Here is a 19,984-nt window from a genome sequence, read left to right on the forward strand (position 1 = left end):
AGAGGGTTCTGTTCCACTCTGTCCCCCCGCCCTGCTCTGGCCAGGCAAAAAGCTCAGCTGGCAGCTCTGTGCTGCTTCCTTCCCTTTACTTCCCCCTTTGACAGCCCTGGAGCCTGGGGTGGGAGGCGGGACTGGGGAGAGAGGTGTTTCAGAAGCTGCTGGAGCACCCCCATTTGCTGGCTTGTACCAGTGCAGCGAGGCTTGATTCCCCCCCAATTCAACAGGTGAATATCTGTTGGGGGTGGGGATGGGGCTCTAACTCATGGCACTTTCTATAAAGAAAGGTTTTACATGAGTTAGAGCGTGACTACCTAATGTCTGTAGGTACCCTAAATGTAAGGGATGACTAGGGTCACTCTGAATGGAGCACGCTAGGTCAGAGGATTACCAGAAGGTAAACCGGGGTCAAGTTGGGTATCTGTCTGAATCTGGGATGTCAGTATGAAGGTCAAGACAAGGTTGTGGTCAGGGAAAGCAATTGATACAAGTTGGAAGGCACAAGACAGAAATAGAAGAAATCAGGAATAAGCAGGAGGGTCCAAGCTAGAGGTTCAGAACAGGGAATCACAAGCCAGAGGCTCAGAGCACAGAGTTTAGGAGTTTCAAGCAGACCAGAGGCATAACTAGGTGATCTGTTGCCCATGCAGTTCTCTTAACTGGGCCTTGGCTCATTACAATAGACTACAGTGCATAAGATGAACAGTAGTACCACCAGCAGTGTTTGTAAGTGAAAATGGCTTTGGAGTGTTTGGTGGTCACAGGCAGACAAGGTTCTTTGGGCAAATGTTATATCTTTTATTAGACCAACTAAATAGTTGCAAAATTTGTTCTTTGCAAGCTTTCAGGCACACACACCCTTCTTCAGCCATAGAGAGAGTCTGTTGTTGTTTTGTGTTCTTCTGGATGGAATAGAAGCCAATATGCAAAATGCAGGTCCGGGAAAATGCAGATGTGTGTCAGTGAGCATCAGAGGCCATGGGAAATAATAGATGCAAGACAGGTGGTGTGCAGAAGGGGAAATATTGAGCTGCTAATAGAATGTAGTTGGTAAAATGCAGAGGTTACCTGGGGTTATCAGATGTGCCATAAATAATATCTATTTTTAGTCCATGATTTTTTGTATCCAGTAGATTCATGAAGCGAAGTTCATAGGCTCATCAACAAAAGGTGTTTTGTAAATTCCCTTTGAGGATTAAAACTGAGAGATTGGAGAGAGAGTGGTTGTCTTGTGAGAAGTGTGCACCCCCAGATAATTGGGAATTTTTGTCTTTGATAGATTTTTGGTGTGTGTTCATTCTGGTACGCAGTTGTTGTTTGGTTACTCCTGCATATTTTCCATCAGGGCATTTAGTGCATTGGATGAGATGTATTACTTTTCTGGAGGTGCAGGTGTAAGATCTAGGAATGGTGATGGATCTATTATGGGGTGTAGTTATTGTAGAAGTGGTAGAGATATGTTGGCAGGTTTTACATTTCTTGTCCCAGCATGGTCTGGATCTATTTGGCATGCTTTGGGCCATAGGAAGTTTGCTTCTGGTGATGAGATTGGCAAGGTTTGGTTTAAAGGCTAGGATGGATGGTTCTGGGAAGATCTCTTTAAGAATTAGGTCCTCTTCTAGTATGGGTTGCAATTGTTAGGTTATTTTCTGTGTAGGTTCCAGGGAGGGATGATATGTCATAACTAATGGTATGCAATTTGTGGGGATTTTCTTTTTGAACTGCAACAATTCTTCATGTGGTATCCGGGTGGCTCTTTCAAAAATGTGTTCTATCTCTCTGGAGGAGTGTCCTTGGTGAGTGAAAGCCCTTTTGAGATTTGTGATGTGATGATCACAGGTGTTCTTCTCAGTGCAAATTCGGTGATATCGGAGGACTTTTTCTTGGTGTGTTTAGGATGATTGCTGATTCTGTGCAGATATATATATATTGGTCTGTGGGTTTCTTGAATATGATGGTTTGTATTTTACCATTCTGGATATTGATCATGGTGTCTAAAAAGAAAATATTGGTGCTGGAGTATTCAGGAAATAGTCTGATGGAGTGGACTGAATTTGTGGACTGAATTTGTGATAGAAATCAATCAGAGATTGCAGGCTATTGGTCGGAATGATGATGTCATCTATATATTGTAAATATAGTATGGGTTTGATGGTGCAGTTCTTGAGGAATTCTTCTTCCAGATGGGCCATAAAAGGTTGGGATATTGTGGGACCATTTTGGTGCCCATAGCTGTGCCCATGGTCTGGAGGAAGTATTGGTTATTGAAAGTGAAGTTGTGTGTGAGGATGAAGTGTATATATTCAGAAATATTTTTAGGTCTTTACTATGAGTTGTAATGTTACCTTGTAGATATGTATGGCAAGTTTTGATGTCATCCTGGTGTGGGATGTATAAGCTGGTAACATCCATGGTGATTAGGGGGTTGTTGCTGGGAAGATAGTCTGTGCTTTTAAGTTTTTGTAGAAGGTCTATTGTTACTTGGACAAAATTTGCTGCTTGGGTAACAAGAGGTTTTAGGATGGATTTGATGAAACCTGATATTTCCTCAGTTAGGGTTCTGTGGTTGGATATTATAGGTCTGCCTGGGTTCCCTTGTTTGTGGATTTTAGAGAGCATGTAAAAGGTCCCTAAGTTGGGTAAATGATTGGTGATCAAATTCTGTAGTTTTTCTTGTAGTTCAGGTGGAAATGATGTGAAGGTGGTTTTGAGTTTTAAAGTGAAAAGGGGAGTTGAATCTTCCTCTAGTTTTTGTAGTAGGTGGTGTCAAAGAGCTTTCTATCGGCTTCTTTTATGTCATCTTCATAGTTAAAGATAACTATAGCTCCTCCTTTATCTGCTGGTTTTATTACTATTTAGTGGTTAAATCTTAGAGATTCTATGGCCCTTCTCTCTGAGAGGGAAAGGTTGTTATGGTGCCATTTGTTGTTTATTATTTCATTGTTCATTCGTTGTCTGATGCAGCTAATATAGAGGTCAAGGTTTGAATTTTATCCACTATGAGACTTCCAATCTGATGTTTTTTTGTTTTGGGGGGTTAATCTTTTCCTCAATGTTGTCAAAGGATGAAGTGTTGTTTGAAGTGTTTTAATTTTGGTTGTGGAAATTTTCCTTGAGATGGAGGTGTCAGAAAAATTATTCTAGTTCTCCATATTGTAGTATATTAGAGTATTTTTCTGGACAGAACTTAACAACTTGAGAGGGGACAGATTTTTCAGCTTTGTTAAGTGTGTGTATGGAGAGATTGATGTAATATTTGAGGGTTGATTGGTTCTTTCAGTTTCATTGAGTATGAGGTTGGAATGTTGTAAGGTGTTGGTGTTGTTTCTCATAGTTTCTAGGGTTTTATAGTTTCTAGGGTCGGAAGGGACCTGAGCAGATCATCTAGTCTGACCCCCTGCCATGGCAGGAAAGAATACTGGGGTCAAATGACCCCAGCAAGATGTTCATCTAACCTCCTCTGAAACACCCCCAGGGTAGAAGCCTGCACCACCTCTCTTGGAAGCTGGTTCCAGATCCTAGCCACGCTGACTGTGAAGTAGCGCCTCCTGATATCTAACCTAAACCTACCCTCTGCCAGCTTGTGACCGTTATTCCTGGTCACTCCTGGCGGTGCTTGGGGAAACAGTGACTCCCCCAATGCCTGATGATCCCCCCTGACTAGTTTATAACAGGCCACAAGATCCCCCCTCAGCCTTCTCTTTTGGAGGCTGAACAGGTTCAGGTCCCATAGCCTCTCCTCATAGGGCCTGCCCTGTTGTCCCCTGATCATGCGAGTGGCCCTCCTCTGGACCCTCTCCATGCTGTCGACATCCCTCTTGAAGTGTGGCGCCCAGAACTGGACGCAGTACTCCAGCTGCGGCCTGACCAGTGCTGCATAGAGGGGGAGGATCACCTCTTTGGACCTGCTCGAGATGCATCTGTGGATGCATGCCAAGGTGCGGTTGGCCTTCCTAACTGCCTCTCCACACTGCCGGCCCATGTTCATCTTGGAGTCAATGATGACCCCCAGATCCCTTTCCGCCTCCGTGCTGACAAGAGGGGAGTTCCCCAACCTGTAGGTATGGTGCCGGTTGTTCCTCCCGAGGTGCATCACCTTGCACTTGTCTGTGTTGAAACCCATCCTATTCTTGTCTGCCCACCCTTGTAACCTGTCTAGGTCTGATTGTGGCCTGTTGCATCCTTCCAATGTGCCCACGTCCCCCCACATCTTAGTGTCATCAGCAGATTTCAACAGGGTGCTTTTTACCCCTTCATCCAAATCACTGATGAAGATGTTGAACAGTGCGGGCCCAAGGACCGAGCCCTGCCGAACCCCGCTGCCCACTAACCAACTCTGATGGTTGTTTTGTGGCTGGGTTACCTTTCTTCTTTTTATGCTGGATAAGTTGTTGCAGCATGTGTCCATTTCCTTCTTGACTTGATCTCTTCTGGAGTAGGTTATGTGAAGGAGATGATTTCTAAGTTTTTTTGAAGTTCTCCTGGTGGCTACAGGTTGCTGTGCTTTGTACCGAACTCAATGTTGGCAGTATGGATCAGTTTAGTACCTCCCCATGGGCACTCTGAATTCCAAGGTGACATAGGTGCCTAAAAAAGAGTCCTGAGTCAGCCCTAGATTGGAGTGGGAGTTCAGGTGCTTGTTTGTGAACCAACACTTCTGTTAGCTAGTTCTGAAAGCCTCCCTGCTTAGCACTTAGGTGGCTTGGATCACCCTTTGGAGAGGCTAGACTCTCCCAGTTCACTGTACAGGCAGCACAAGTATCTAACCCTGTTGATTTGGATCATCCTCCTGAGACAAGGTACTTATTTTTGAGCATTGCAATATCTAAGTGAAGGTATCTGTAAGAATGTTTTGGATCTGGGCCTTAAAAAAACAATGGAAATAATGTGTCAGGCAGAAAGTAAACAAGCCTTTTCTAGAGCAGCTCACATAAATTACATGCTGAAACAGGAAGGAAGAAGGAAAAAAATGAAGGTGTGATCATCCGTATTTTCCCTTGAGAATATCAAGTCAATCTAGTATTTCACCTTTCTATGTTAATGAATCAGAGTAGTCAAATTCCAGCTTCCAGGCAAAGCTCAGTATCTTTAAATATGGAATCATAAATTATGAATTCCTCATAATAATAACAACAGTATTTCAACTTTATCTTTTCTTTCACTACTCACACTGTTCATCACTCACTACTTTCCATTTATCACAGATTGTGGACCATGTTATGAAAAATGTTGCCAAATAATTTTTGCTTTAAATAATAACCCCCAATGAATCAGTCTACATAGGTAACATTATTTATTGAAGTGAGAGGTATGTATGTAGGTTATTCAATTTTGAAGCTAATAGCAGTTTTGTTTTACAGCTTTGAATCTATTTACAGATCTGAAAGAACTCTCCCAGAGTTCCTGAGAGCAAAATTGGACCATTGTTATAATCCTCAGGGAAGAGGGGCAGGCTGTTCATTATTGGTTGTGGGAGATGCTGCTGTTAGAATGAAAATTATAGAATTACGGAAAGAAATTTTTCTTTCTTGTGCTTCTAGGACTGGATATAACTCTAACTACGTCTTATGTAGAAAATGTCCTTGCAGTGTTCAGGTGCTGTTATAAGGAAGGACAAGAAAACCATGTGAATCTAAGGCAGTATATAGTGCCTCATATTCAGTACTCATGATGCGACTGTAGAAACTGTGGTGACAGTAAAATGCTGGTTGTTTAGTTTGACTCTTCTTCTTGAAGTGCAGGACAGGTTTTTTGCTAGTTTTTAAAAAAAATGTCTTATTGTAGTTCCATGTTGGATAACCTCTTCCAGTTTAAACGGATTAGGCCTAAACAAAGGCTAAGCACTGAATACTATCCAGAAGAGAGTATCAAGAGTTAAACAGATGAATAGTTGATATGAGCACTAGTATTTCTACTGTTAGTTGTCTTCATGCTTCAAGGTGCATTATACATGCATCATTCAACAGTGTCAAAGTGTCATTTGTACTGTCATCACCCACATTTTCTCTTAAAAGGTGAAGGAATTTTTTCCTAATGCATCTATCCTTCTTTTTTTTTTTTTAACTATTTCTTCCTCATTTTTTCTAAATAGTTGTATGTAGTATTTTTTCTGAGCATGTTAATTAGTTAATTAATGCTAATTATTAATTGTCTATCAAACGGATGCAAGGAGACCCAAAACACACTTTTGATGTTATCATCATATCATATATGCACATTGTGAAAAGGGCTGTCCTTGGTTAATAACAACTGTTTCTGCCACTGAAATCTCTCGGTCATAGGGAAAATACAAAAATGCACATAATCATAAAATATACTCAATCGGAACTGAAGGTCATGCTGTGTGATGTGGCTATAGGCTCTTCTGTACTACTCTTTACTTTTTGTTATGAATAGCACTGAATCTTTTTTAGAAAATACACTATAGTAAAATTATTTTGAGTTGCTCTGAAGAGCTTGGTTTTTCAGGGAACTCTCCTAGTATACTTTTAGGGCAGAATTTTATTTCTCTTAGTAGGTAACCAAAGTGCAGTTCTGAGTTATCTGACTAAAGTGCTTGGGTGATTCTGTTATCCACTTTGGGCACATGGGTGCCTCCGTTATTGGAACAGGGAGATATCTCTGCATTTCTGGAAGGCAGTTCTGTTCCTATAGTGGGGGCACATTCATGCCCAGGTAACTCAGAGTTGGTTACAAACTTCACTTTAGTTATCCACTAGGTGAAAGAAGTCTGTCTTCAGTGCTCCCAGACTTAGACACTACATGTTAGTAGCAGTATATAAATACACTTTTTTAAACTTATGATTTTGAATTTTTTATTTTAAGAACTTTTTACTTTCTAGCATATAATGTATCTTACCTGAAATTGTAACTTCATAAATATTATCTTTTGATTATATGATTTAAGATGAGCAAAAATGTCCTTTTTAAATTAGCATAAAGTTTCAGAAAGTATTTTACTGCTTTTCTTATAGCTATATGAAACTTCTAAAGTACGCCATGGTTTGATGACACTTGGACCCAGTGGCTCTGGGAAAACAACAGTTATAACTATTCTGATGAGGGCAATGACAGAATGTGGGCATCCTCACAGAGAGATGCGTATGAACCCAAAAGCTATTACTGCTCCTCAAATGTTTGGCAAACTAGATACTGCAACTAATGACTGGACTGATGGAATCTTTTCTACACTGTGGAGAAAAACATTGAAAGCTAAAAAGGGTAGGCAAATATATTGTATGTGATATGATCAATAGATCTCATGAATGCTATATTTAAAAAAAGCATCTTGAATTTGCAAATGTAGTAAAATGCTTCCTGTAATATGAAGAAATGTAAGTTTAATGATAAAGGTAAGGTACCTTCCTTGAGAGAACGCTGTAGTTTCCATGTTTCTTACTTCAACATGATAATACCTTATTTAAATATACAGCTACATATAGTCTAATCACTTCAGTTTTCCAGTTCAGTTCAGTACAGAGACTATGAAAAATGTTTTGCTGCTGTAAAGTCATAGTCAAGATATATATGGATTAGTTTTAGTAGCTTTGAAATAATATTTTGCCATGGTCTGAAAAGCTTTTAGTAACTCTTGTATTTAAATAACCCAGGATATGCTGTTGTAAAATTCCTGTTCATAGTAATGTCATAGTTATCTCAAATTTAAACAGTGAAATATTTTGGTATAGGGAAGGAATCTTATTTCCTTATTCATGCATCATGAGTATTTTGATAGCTTCAGCTAATGACAGTTCTTTCTCATTGCCTGTGAACTGGAAGGTGAAATTTGATTGGTAGAATAGATATTTTGGGGCGTTTCCTTTTTCTATATAGAAAACTCCTATTTTTCTTTTGATTCTATTTTATTTTGATGGTATTATGATACTTCCCTAGTTGTTATTATTGACTGGAAGTCTGTGAAATTCAAAAATTGTCCATCTGGTGATATAAAATCTCATTTAAATGCATGTAAGATGCTTATTTTCCTTGGAAAAGGCCACATTAATAAGAGAGATGCCATTTATTGGTCATTTTCAGGAAGAATTCAAGTATGAGACTCTCACTTAAAGATATTTTCACTTGAGAAATCCATGTGATTAGCCTGTACCTTGGATTTATCTGGGCAGAAACTTCCGAGAAGAGGTATTTCTAGGAAGGAGAGCTACTACTTGGGAAGGCTTATTAGTTGATACAATGTAATAGTTGCATTTTCATAATCCTGTAGTGATAGAGTTAAGATAAATCACTGTAAATATAAACCTGAATAGAATAGATTTAGTGTTGATGTTTGGTTATATTTATATCACTGCAAGAGCATGCAGATATAATAAGTGCATTATAACAGTTTATATCAGTATCATTTGATACCACTAGTCATTATCTCTACCCTCAACCATCCACTGTACCATACTATCAATTCTGAAGTCCTTGGTACTAATGAAAATTGTTCATTTATCCCTCATATTGATTTCACTGGTGACTACAACTCTGATTTCTAGTCACAATGGCACCTGTGCTATTCATATTTTTGGGTGCAGACAGATATAAGAATTGTAGCAATATCAATTGAGACTAATATAAGCTATTATGTATCAAATTCTAGAGCTGTAAGCTGTTATAATGTAACTGTTACATCTACAGCTCCTGTAGTGATACAAATGTAATGACACTGTTTCTTACAGGGTTAAACTTAAGGTGTTGTTACACATTACAATCAGCACATGCTAAAGGGTGTGTTAAAGTTAGCACTAGCTGTGAGCAGTCACACAGTAAGGGTTAATACCCTCTGTAATGTGCACTGCACTGACCTGCTCCTACAGGACTGGCTAGGAGCTAGAAGCTTGGCTTGCTGGATCTCTAAGATAGTACAGGCTCCAGGATCAGGGCCTCATTAGCCCCCGCCTGGCCTGACCTCATCAGCTCCCCCTTCTTCCCATCCAGATAGAGGCTCACTCACCTACCCTTCCCATGGCTCCTTGGCAGCTCTCTGCTCACTTGTGGCAGCCTCCAGTGGGTGGACTGAGCCTGGAGAGTGGTATTGGTGTCAGGCAGGTGGGTTTCACCCTCCCTGCCTGTCCCTTCCCCACTTGCTGCTGGAACAGTATTGGCAGCACAGGTAATCAGTGGGGACAGATGAGAGGTCCCCAGGGGGCCTGAGAGTGGGTGACTCTTGAGGGACAGGGGATAAGCCCTGAAGGACTGGGAGCAGGAAGGGTGAACAGTAAGGGACTAAGGGTGGATGGGACAGGGAGTAAACCCCAAGGGACCAGGAGGTACGAGGGCAGAGGGATGAGCCCCAAGGTGCCAGGAGTGGGAGGGTGAGCCCCAAGGGACAGAAGAGGTGTGTGTGTGTGTTGGGGGGGTGGTATAACAGGAGAGGAAGGAAGAGAACCTGTACAGCACAGAAGGAAAAGAGGAGATTCTTAACTTTAGGACTCCCTGGTTGCCAGCTCTCCCTGCTGTTGCTCAGAGCAGGATAAAATGTCCCCTGGAAACAATGTCTCCTGAAATGCTGGAGGGCTGCTCCCAACTCAGATTAACCCTATGGAGTAGTCTGATGTGACTGCAACATGAGCTCCCTAATACCAGTTGAAGATAATCCTTACCTGAAGAGGATTATCTCTCAGACAAGCAGAAGGCAGTTAGTTTATCTTTTCCTACCACAGAGTGTGAACACTCCTAGTTTAAAAGTCCTTAACACATATGAAAGGTAACATGTAACAGTATCCTTACAGTGATTTTTCTAACTTGCATCCCTGCAGGAGCACACAGACATAATAATTACTTTGTAATAGCTGATGTGCTTTCCTGGGTGTCAGCTCCCCTTTCCTCTTTCCAGTGGCTTAAATTTGTGTTTCTCTGTATCTTTTGTGGTTGGTAGCAACTCTCAAGATCACACCTGATGGTACTGACTCTTTGGCTGTCTTCAACCACTGTTCCAACTTTGACATTACAGTTTTCAGTGCCAAGAGTTACTTCAGTGGCTTGAATTTCTTGTCAGCATCAGATCTCTCTCTTTTAGCCTTCATAAAGCTACTGCCCTACAGTGTCATCTAATGGTATGTACAGAAATGCTCTGTGCACGTTTTACAGCACTGTAATTTAAAGGACTTTTTATAATGCTATAAAGATACAGCACTCTTAAACGTGACAGAAGTGCAGAACACAGAAGTTATTCGAAGCACTATAGGTTACTAAAGTGCTGTAAAATACAGCACTTCAACTTTAATACCTCATTGAATAAGTGTTAATTTAAAGCTCTGTACCCAGAAAAGCAACTTCTATACACACCTTAAGGCACTATTGACTGGCAACAGAAAAGAACTCATTCCCTTGTACATCTACTACTCTACCAGAAAGAGTTTTTCTGTTCCTAGAGGAACATTCTCATACCTCACCAGAATCAGAGGACAAGAGAAAGTCTTCCTCTATGTGGCCTGTTGCTTCCGTATTTTCTAAACCTCCCATAACAGATAGAAATTCCAGACTCCCAACCATAACCAAACAAGGACCAAAGAAAGACTCTTGCTACATACCATGCTGGCTTCTAGCACCCCGTGCTTATTAAATTCCCTGGAATTTTGAGGTGCATGAGGAATTCCCCAGCACAGAAAACTGGTATCAGCCAGGTGTTCCAGACCAAGGTTACCAACTCCATAGCCTCTAAGAAGTTCATTCTGTTCTCTCCTCAGCTATGTTTGTGAAATCACTATCTGACCAAGATGTTCAGGTGACTGGGTAATCTTCCCATGGTCTTGTACAGTGTAACCTCATAAATCCGGATATCAAAAATCCAGAATTATTGAAAATCCAGCACTTTTTAAAACTACACTCCACTGGGGAGTAGTGGCAGCTGGTCCTGGAGCAGCAGAGGGGGAAATTTGCATGCGGTGTCTGCTGCTGCCATCCACGATCCCATGTCACTGCTCTGCATGTGGCCGCTGCTCTGGGAATGGCCACCACTATCCTCCCCCTCCTCTTGCCACTCTGGGACCTGCCACAGCTCTGGTTTCAAAAATCTGGAATTTTCACATTTCCAGCAGGTGCTCATGCCAGGTTCATGATACTATACTGTATTGTCTTTGTCCCCAAAAGAAGCAGTAGCTCCCAGACATCAACATCTTCAAGACTGAGTCTTGAGGATAGCTTCAGTTCTAGAAATCTCAAGTAAGGATGGTCCAGAGTAGACCAAGTAAGTTTCTGGACATTTTGCAAGAGAGAAATAAGGAATAAGAGGAGAAGGATGGGAGAAATTTTCTGTCTGCTTTTAATACATACAAAGAGGTAAGTCAGGGAAATTAAGATGCAATGATTGATAAAGGAAAACTGAAGGCAGGAGAGCAGACAGCAAGGAGGAAGAAAGTACTAATATTGATTAAAACAATTTTTAGATAGACAATACAGCTAACAGAAAGACTGAATTAAGTATATCTAGGATACTAGTTGTGATGAGTAAAAAATTGAAACTTTGTGTCAATGCAAACAGCCTCAGCAACGAAATGGATGAACTGAGACTACTTTTACATCACTTGTGATGTGAATTGGCTAATGTTAGGTATACCTATAACTAGCAATCATGTCTAAAACTCAGGAACTTAAGTATATGTTAGAATTAGAAAAAATGTAAAGGCGGGGTTAACAGCTCATTAAACTAAATTGTGAAAAATAAGAAAAATAACATGAATTAAACAGAATGAGTGTGAGTCAAAATATCTCAAGGGAAGGATGGTAAAAGAAGTTCTATTGGTAGTTCTGGGAGTCTGCTGTAGATGCTAGGGAGTTTTTAATATGAAAAGAGATTTCTTTAATAATATTACAGAAATTTCTGTTTGTGTCAAAATCTGACCTTAAGATCTACAACAGACTCCTAGCACTACACCAGTAGCACTTCTTTTACCATCCTTCCCTAAGATGTTAAGTTAGAAGTTAAGCCTAGGAAGTCAGGAAGTGAAGTTAGAGATTTCTCTGATAATATTGCAGAAATAGTTTACTTAACTTCCTAGATATAGATTGGTGAACAATACCACTAATAACGGCAAGGTATAAATGTTCATGGCTGTGATAAATGACAGGTTTTGGTTATTTTACTAAATTGTCATTGAATTAAGAGGTAATGATAGTTTAGATGTTGTTTTGTTAAAATAAGAGTATTATAGAAAAGCCAGCCATGGAAAATGACCTTGAGAATATAAGCCGATTCATTTAAAACTAAATGGAAGAAACTTGGAGAAATTAAGGGACTAGGTCGGGGGTGGGCAAAATGCAGCCCACGGGCCAGATGCAGCTTGCCAAGCCATTCTATCTGGCCCTTGGGGCCCCTAAAAAATTTAGAAAATTAATAGTTATCTGCCCTTGGCTGCCTCTCATGTGGCCCTCGATGGCTTGCCAAAACTCAGTAAGCAGCCCTCCACCCAAAATAATGGCCCACCCCTGGACTAGGTAGTGAATTCGACTGGACTAAAAAAACTCAATGACTTTGCTGTGAAGAAATCTTGTATGTTTTTAAGTAAAAAATTATCTGGATTTTTCATTCCTGTCAAGAGGAAAAAACTTATAAAAGGGCTCCAAACGTGGATGAGTAACCACCTCAAAACCAATACTGGAGTAGAAATCCTACAAGGAATAGGAAAAAGGACTTAACCAGCAAAGGTTGCTTTAACTTATCAGTCAGAAAGTGTAGGAATAAAGTGAGTATTGTAAAAATGAGTCTAAGTTACCCTTTAAAAGAAATTAAAGCAAGCAGGGGGACAATGGATATGTACGTCTATAGGATCCCAGAACAAAATACTTTCTCCCAGGAGAAATGCAGCATTTGCTTACATCCTGAGAGACATAAGCTAAAACACCAATGGCATAAGAAGCTGGTCCCTTCAGCCAAAAGAGCTATTCTGTATTCATTTAACAGATGAGAATAGCAAATTAAGAAGTAATGTTAGCAAAATGTGTTTTTATTTATCAGGATTCCATACTTAGATTGGTTGAACATCTGTCTCAGGAATCCAGGAAGGAGTCTAAGCATCATCCACCCCATGCCTTAGCTGTAGTAGCAAAGGCAGATGGCATGGTAGCAACAGCAGGAAGAGCTGGGGCCAGGCACACCAGTCAACACCTGCAGCAGCTGGGGACTTTGAGTGCCCCCTCCCACTCCTGCTGTCCAGTGCTTGGCCACCCCCTTCCTTTCTCCAGAGCAGGATTTAGCCAAAAGCTTTTTTGTCCCCTTTCCTAGTCCTGCTCTGCAAGGCTTTGTTCAGGGTGAAAACTTGCTAGTTGTACTTCCAGAGGTCTGCAGTGTGTTTAACAAAAATAATTTTCAGTGGATCACATTATAGATTCATAGACGTAGCGTCAGAAGGGACCTAAGCAGATCTTCAAGTCCAACCCCCTGCCCTGGGCAGGAGAGAATACTGGGTTCATATGACCCCACCTAGGTAATTATCAAGCCTCCTCGTAAAGACCCCCAAGGTAGGAGCCAGCACCACTTCCCTTGGAAGTTGGTTCCAGATCCTAGCCACCCTGACTGTGAAGTAGTGTTTTCTAATGTCCAGCCTGAACCTACTCTCAAACAACTTATAGCCGTTATTCCTTATTCCTTGTTACTCCGGAAGGTGCTTGGGTGAACAGGGTCTCTCCCATTCCCTGCTGGTCCCCCTGGTAAGTTTTTAACTCATGCATTCAATGATCTTTAGTTAAAGTGCCCCATCACAGGGCGGGGACCCAGGAGCGGCCATGATCTCCCGTGGCGCCCCTACCGTGCCAAGTTGCCGGTCTAGCACCCTTTTTCTCGCCCGCCACGACTTTGCTGTTTCTCTAAGATTAATGGGAGGCTGCCTTACTTGGCCTCTTGGACTTGGTGTTCTTACTCTACCGGTCCCAGCTCTGTACCAGATGAATTTAGTGCCCTAACCCTATGGGCGCCGTGTGCCTCCAACCTCCCCTGTAGCACACCCCAAGCCTTGCAGATGTACCGGACGTTCTTGTGTCTTCACTCGTCTTAGTGACCCCTTCTGGGTCGTCTTGCTCTTATACTCACCCCCTCCCCTTTCGGGGCCTCTCAATACGTAGCACGCCCTCTCCAGGGCCTCTCATGTAGAGGCAGCACCCCCACTGGGCCTGTCTCCCCGCGCTCACGTGCTCTCACCCACACTGGGGTTTCATCGCCTGCACTTCCCGCAGTAGGCTACCCCATTGGGTTTTCGTCGCCCGCACTTCCCGCGGTTGGGGCTCTGGTGGCCTGTAGCCGTGCCTGGCCCCCTGACCCATCTTCTGGGTCAGATGCCCTGCTTGGGCTCTACCCGTGATACTGCCCCACTGGGCTGGGGTCGGGACACCCCACTAGTTCTGCCCGATGTTGCCCCACTGGGCTGGGGTCAGGACACCCCACAACACAGCACAACCCTACAGCGCACCACCTGCTGTGCCCTCCTTGGTACCATATTGCTGTGCCCTCCCAGGGTACCAGGAACCCCCACGCTACTCCTCCTTCCCCTACAGCCTCACCTGGTCCTCTGGTATAACAATAACAAACCAGGGAACATAAAGCCATAAGCCAACCGGCTATAACTCAAAATAAGCCGCCCGGCTATAACAAATTGCATGCCAACCTGGCTGTTCTTCACGCTTCCCAGTCAGGGTTCTCTCCACCCCTTTCCCTCATACAGACACTCAGGTGGTAAGGCTGCTCTGCTCTGCTCTGCTCTGCTCTGCTCTGCTCTGCATCAGAGTTCTGGCTCAGCTCGGCTCTGTAGCAGAGCTCCTACTCCTCAGGCAGTCAGATGGAACTGACCTCTTGCCTCTGCCTGGCTGCTTATGAAGACCAGGCCCGGCCCCTGGTGGTCAGCTGACCCAATCAGTTGCCCTAGCAACTTCCACCTGCGCTGCCCTGCAGATTGGCAGCTGGGTCCTTGTTACCTTTGCTAGTAGGAAGCACCCTAGTGCTCTGCTACATGCCCCCACTGTCATTTGTCAGTGTAGGGACACTGATGCACATGATGCTCCAGGTGCTTTAATTAGAGTGGCTTTCAGAGCAACTCAGATTAAAGTGCAACCCCCCCTCCCCCCAATCCCAGAACATGTGTATAAACACCCTTAGGGCCCTACTAAATGTTCAAATTAAAGCTGGATAGAAACCAACTATAAAGTTGTTATGCATTTTCAAGCACTAACTGTGTAGCTGTTTGACTCTTTTATAGATGGGTAGACATGTTTATGGCATGTTAATTACTTTGCACATGTGGCTGGTCTAAATGTATTGTTCAATTAACATGTTAATTGCATAATATATATAATGCATGGCAGGAGCCTAAGAATGAAACTCTTGGGAATCAATACTAGAAAGAAGATAAAGATGTCTTTTATATTCACCAACTTTTGATGTTGACTATTGCTTTTGCAAGCCACTTTTCTTCCTTTCTCTCTAATTCAGAGCTCAGTTCTATATGGCGTCAGGAGCTGAACAAAAGTGACAGACCAGGGTACTAGTACTGAGGAAGTAGCATGCTGTAGGCAATAGCCTACTTTGCTCGCTCTCAACTTTTTAATATATCATGGCTCTGGCCAATTTCACAGGATCTCACAGGCAATGTGGATTGCAGACCACTTTACTGAAGGGTATAAATCAGGGCTAGGCAAGCTTTTGGAGCAGTAGGCTGGATCAACCCTCCTAGAGTTCGTGGTGGGCCTATGCTCCCAACCCAGGCCACTGCTGTTGCTGCTGCTGCTCCCTAATGCCCAGTCATGGTGTGGGCAAAGCCCCACCTTTTCCTCCCAGCTGCTTGGCTGCAGCTTGGGCAAAGCCTGTCCTGCTGCAGCCCAGTATGGACTCTAGCTGCAGTGCTGGCACAGCTTCCTCCCAGCTCTGCAGACTAGATTCTGTGGATGTGGGGGCCATATGTTGCTAATTCCTGGTGTAAACTATTTATATTTAAATCTTTGGGGTAAATTAGGGCTCAGTGATGAGGTATACAGCTGCTACAGGGAGTACTGTAGGAACATAAGATTCACTATAGATGAATCATTTTTATATGATGATTTAGGTGTTTAAAGTATCTTCTTTTAAATGTATTGTACAGCCATTTTGGTGTAAAATATCAATTCCTCCTTCAATTATTTCCAGGCGAGAATATATTTCTGATTCTAGATGGCCCAGTCGATGCAATTTGGATTGAAAATCTAAATTCTGTTTTGGATGATAATAAGACACTAACTCTGGCTAATGGTGATAGAATTCCTATGGCTCCTACCTGTAAGTTGTTATTTGAGGTTCACAACATTGAGAATGCCTCTCCTGCAACAGTTTCTCGGATGGGCATGGTCTACATCAGTTCCTCTGCCCTCAGCTGGAGACCAATATTACAAGTAAGATTAAGACTGAAGAGCATTACTTACTAGTTTTATTTTGTTGTACAGTGTATAGATTTTTTTTCTCCCCCACAGGCATGGCTGAAGAAACGCTCTTCACAAGAAGCTGATGTTTTACAAAATTTATATGACAGAATCTTTGAACCAGCGTATACATATATGAAGTTAAGCCTTAATCCAAAAGTGGAACTTCTAGAATGTAACTATATTATGCAGGTAATATATTGCCATGCAAATTAGTTTATATTTGTCTATGAATTCATTCTATAGCCAAGTGTCTAGAAACAACAAACAAAACAATCATTTCTATGAATGCTGTTCAGTGTGCAGTAAAACTGCATTTAAAAAAAAATGTACCCCAACAACTGGATGGCCAGAAATTGGTACTAAGATATACAAGAAAGCCTTTTGTGTTTCCAGTTTGGGTGAAACTGAACTTTTCCTCTATATCTGCTCTCAGTGAAATCTCAAAATTTACTTAAGCAAGGCATTAGTTTTGTGGGTAATAGTTTTATTAGACCAACTGCATAGTTGGGATAGAAGGCAAAGGGACCTGTAGAAGAATTCCCTGCATTTAAAAGCTTCTCTAAATCTATACCAGCCATGCAGTTGATCCAATAAAAGATATCATCCACAAAAATTCTTGCCTCACATATTTCCTGGACCATTATGTCTACAACATCACACCAAAACTAAATCTATGTAAGATGTTTGAAAATTTAAAATCAGCATAGTTCTGTGCCATTTGTCCTTCAAATCTCTCTCTCTATTTTGGGCATTTTTATTATGATCCCATTTTCCATTCTTTTGAGAAGAATGGAAAATTCCACTCTCCCTTTTCAAAAAAATAGGTATAACAGGTTTTTTGTCAATCTGTCCGTTTGTCTTGAGACATTCTGCTGTGATTTGATTTTTTCCCCTAAAGGTATATTATTTCTTCAGTCGTTCGGTGGCTACTTTAAATTTGACCAACATATTCTTTTCACAGAAAACATCAAGCTCTGCTATCTTTTCTCCATTATCAGATGTAAATGTTATTTTTGTGGGGATCTGTTAAGGTTATTATAGAAATGTTCTGCTCCTCTTCCTTTTCTCCTTTAAAGTAATAATGACTCTTCCTTATTTATCTTTTATTGGACCTTTCCTCCCATAACTAAATCTCCAGCTAGTTGTTTAATCATTTTATAAAGTGTTTCCATGTCTCTCCATTGCAGCCATTTTAATTGCTGGTGCCAGTCTATCAATATATACTCTTTCTATCCTATTTTTCACCTTTATATTATTCCTACATTCATTTCTTTGTTACTTACCTTAGGCCTAGAGTAGATTTAATTTCTCCTGCTTGCTTTCTTTACCAACATCCCACATGTCATATCTAATCCACATTTTTGTATATTAATTCAAAGAGCAGCCTCAGAAATTTTATCCCCCTAAGGGAGAGGAAGTAGTGGATAGAAAGTTTTGCTTGTTATTCTGTGAAATCAGGAATTTCTGGGTTTTTTGGTTTTGGTTCCCTTCTCCTTCATGGGGGGGGTGGGGTGAGGTGCTTATTGGGCCAATCCCATTAATTGCTGAAAAGCAGCCGCTGCCACAGACAGCCCAGGGAAGCATTTTTTTTCATGGAGGGAAGCCTCCCTGTTTCCCCTGCAGGAAAATAGCTCCCATTTCTTGCACTCCTCTGGGCCAATGCAGAGCAGTGTAGGGGGAGGCAGGGGGATTCTGCTGTCCCCTGATCATGAGTGGCCCTCCTCTGGACCCTCTCCATGCTGTCGACATCCCTCTTGAAGTGCAGCGCCCAGAACTGGATGCAGTACTCCAGCTGCGGCCTGACCAGTGCCGCATAGAGGGCACCTCTTTGGACCTGTTCGAGATGCATCTGTGGATGCATGCTAAGGTGCAGTTGGCCTTCCTAACTGCCTCTCCACACTGCCAGCCCATGTTCTTCTTGGAGTCAGTGATGACCCCCAGATCCCTTTCTGCCTCCGTGCTGACAAGAGGGGAGTTCCCCAACCTGTAGGTATGGTGCCAGTTGTTCCTCCCAAGGTGCATCACCTTGCACTTGTCTGTGTTGAAACCCATCCTATTCTCGTCCGCCCACCCTTGTAACCTGTCTAGGTCTGATTGTAGCCTGTTGCATCCTTCCAGTGTGCCCACGTCCCCCCACATCTTAGTGTCATCAGCAAATTTGAACAGGGTGCTTTTTACCCCCTCATCCAAATCACTGGTGAAGATGTTGAACAGTGCGGGCCCGAGGACCAAGCCCTGCGGAACCCTACTGCCCACGTCCTTCCAGGTTGAGAAGGACCCATCCACTACCACCCTCTGCGTGCGGCCCTCCAGCCAGTTGGCGACCCATTTGACTGTGTGGGTGTCGACACCACAGCCCCCCAGTTTCTTAATGAGAACGGGGTAGAGACAGTGTCAAAAGCCTTCCGGAAGTCCAGGAAGACTATAACCACTGCTCCCTTGCATCTAATGATCTGGTGATCTGATCGTAAAAGGCCACCAGGTTGGTCTGACAGGACCTGCCACTGATGAACCCATGTTGGTTGCCCCTAAGCATGCAGTCCCCTGCTGGCCTCTCCTGGATGTGCCAGCATAATTTTCTTGAACAGCTTGCCTATGATTGTGGTAAGACTAACCGGCCTATCGTTTCCTGGGTCCTCCTTCCTGCCTTTTTTGAAGATGGGGACCACGTTGGCCCTCTTCCAGTCCTCTGGTACCTCACCAGAACACCATGAGTACTCATAAAGTTGTGCCAGGGGACTTGCAATGACCTCGGCCAGTTCCTTTAGAACTCTAGGGTGGAGATCATCCGGGCCGGCTGACCTGAATATGTCCAACCCCTCCAGAAGCTCCCTAACTAAATCCTTGCTAACCCATGGCCCAGGTGTGCCTCCCCCGGGGCCCGAGGGGGGCCCAGCAGGGAGGTGGCTGTTCTGGTCCCTACTTAGGAAGACAGAGGCAAAGAAATCGTTAAACATGTTAGCTTTGCCATCTGGTGTGACGACCAAGTTTCCCATGGAGTCCTGCAAGGGCCCCACATTACCTGGGATCTTCTTTTTGCCCCCTATGTATTTAAAAAAGGACTTCTTATTGTCCTTAATCTGGGAAGCTAGTCCCAGGTCCATCTCTGCCTTGGCCTTCCTAACTACCCCCCTACATCCCCGAGCAACTACAGAATAGTCCTCCCTGGTGATGACCCCTTCTTTCCATTGGGTGTAAGCCTCCCTTTTAGCAAGGAGACATTCCCAGATGCTTTTGGTGAGCCACGGAGGCTTGTGTGCTCTCCTGCTCCCTTTGATCCATGTTGGGATTACCTTCCTTTGGGCTTGGAGGATCGTCTCCTTAAGGAGTGACCACTCTCCTTGGACACGTGGCTCCCCTCCCCTCCGGGACCTCAGCGCTTCTCCAACTATCCTCCTTAGCTCGTTGAAGTCTGCCCTCCTAAAATCTAGGGCCGCTGCCTTACTGCATGCCTTTGCCACCTTGCGCTGGATGGTGAATTCCAGCAGGCGAATTCGCGGTCGCCCAGGTGGTCAAGCACCCGCAGCCCCCTCACCAGGTCATCACCCGTGGCCAGCACTAGGTCCAACAAGGCATCACCCCTGGTGGGGCTGTACACCTCCTG

General features: G+C 43.1%; 1 protein-coding gene and 1 long non-coding RNA gene across 2 annotated transcripts in view; one reads left to right on the forward strand and one right to left on the reverse strand.

The window, feature by feature from the left end:
- DNAH8 (dynein axonemal heavy chain 8) overlaps positions 1–19,984 on the forward strand; it is a 329,691-nt gene that overhangs the window by 165,485 nt on the left and 144,222 nt on the right. Inside the window, exons 50-52 of the mRNA XM_090046651.1 lie at positions 6,972–7,218; positions 16,109–16,350; positions 16,429–16,569. Coding sequence (XP_089902777.1) covers positions 6,972–7,218; positions 16,109–16,350; positions 16,429–16,569 — 630 coding nt within the window. The remainder of the gene's footprint in view (positions 1–6,971; positions 7,219–16,108; positions 16,351–16,428; positions 16,570–19,984) is intronic.
- The window catches only part of LOC149873534 (uncharacterized), a 69,557-nt gene that overhangs the window by 9,122 nt on the left and 40,451 nt on the right, over positions 1–19,984 (reverse strand). The window lies entirely within an intron of this gene.

Source organism: Crocodylus siamensis, chromosome 1 (assembly GCF_052110815.1).
Source record: "Crocodylus siamensis isolate JL-2025a chromosome 1, ASM5211081v1, whole genome shotgun sequence".
Lineage (NCBI taxonomy): Eukaryota > Metazoa > Chordata > Crocodylia > Crocodylidae > Crocodylus > Crocodylus siamensis.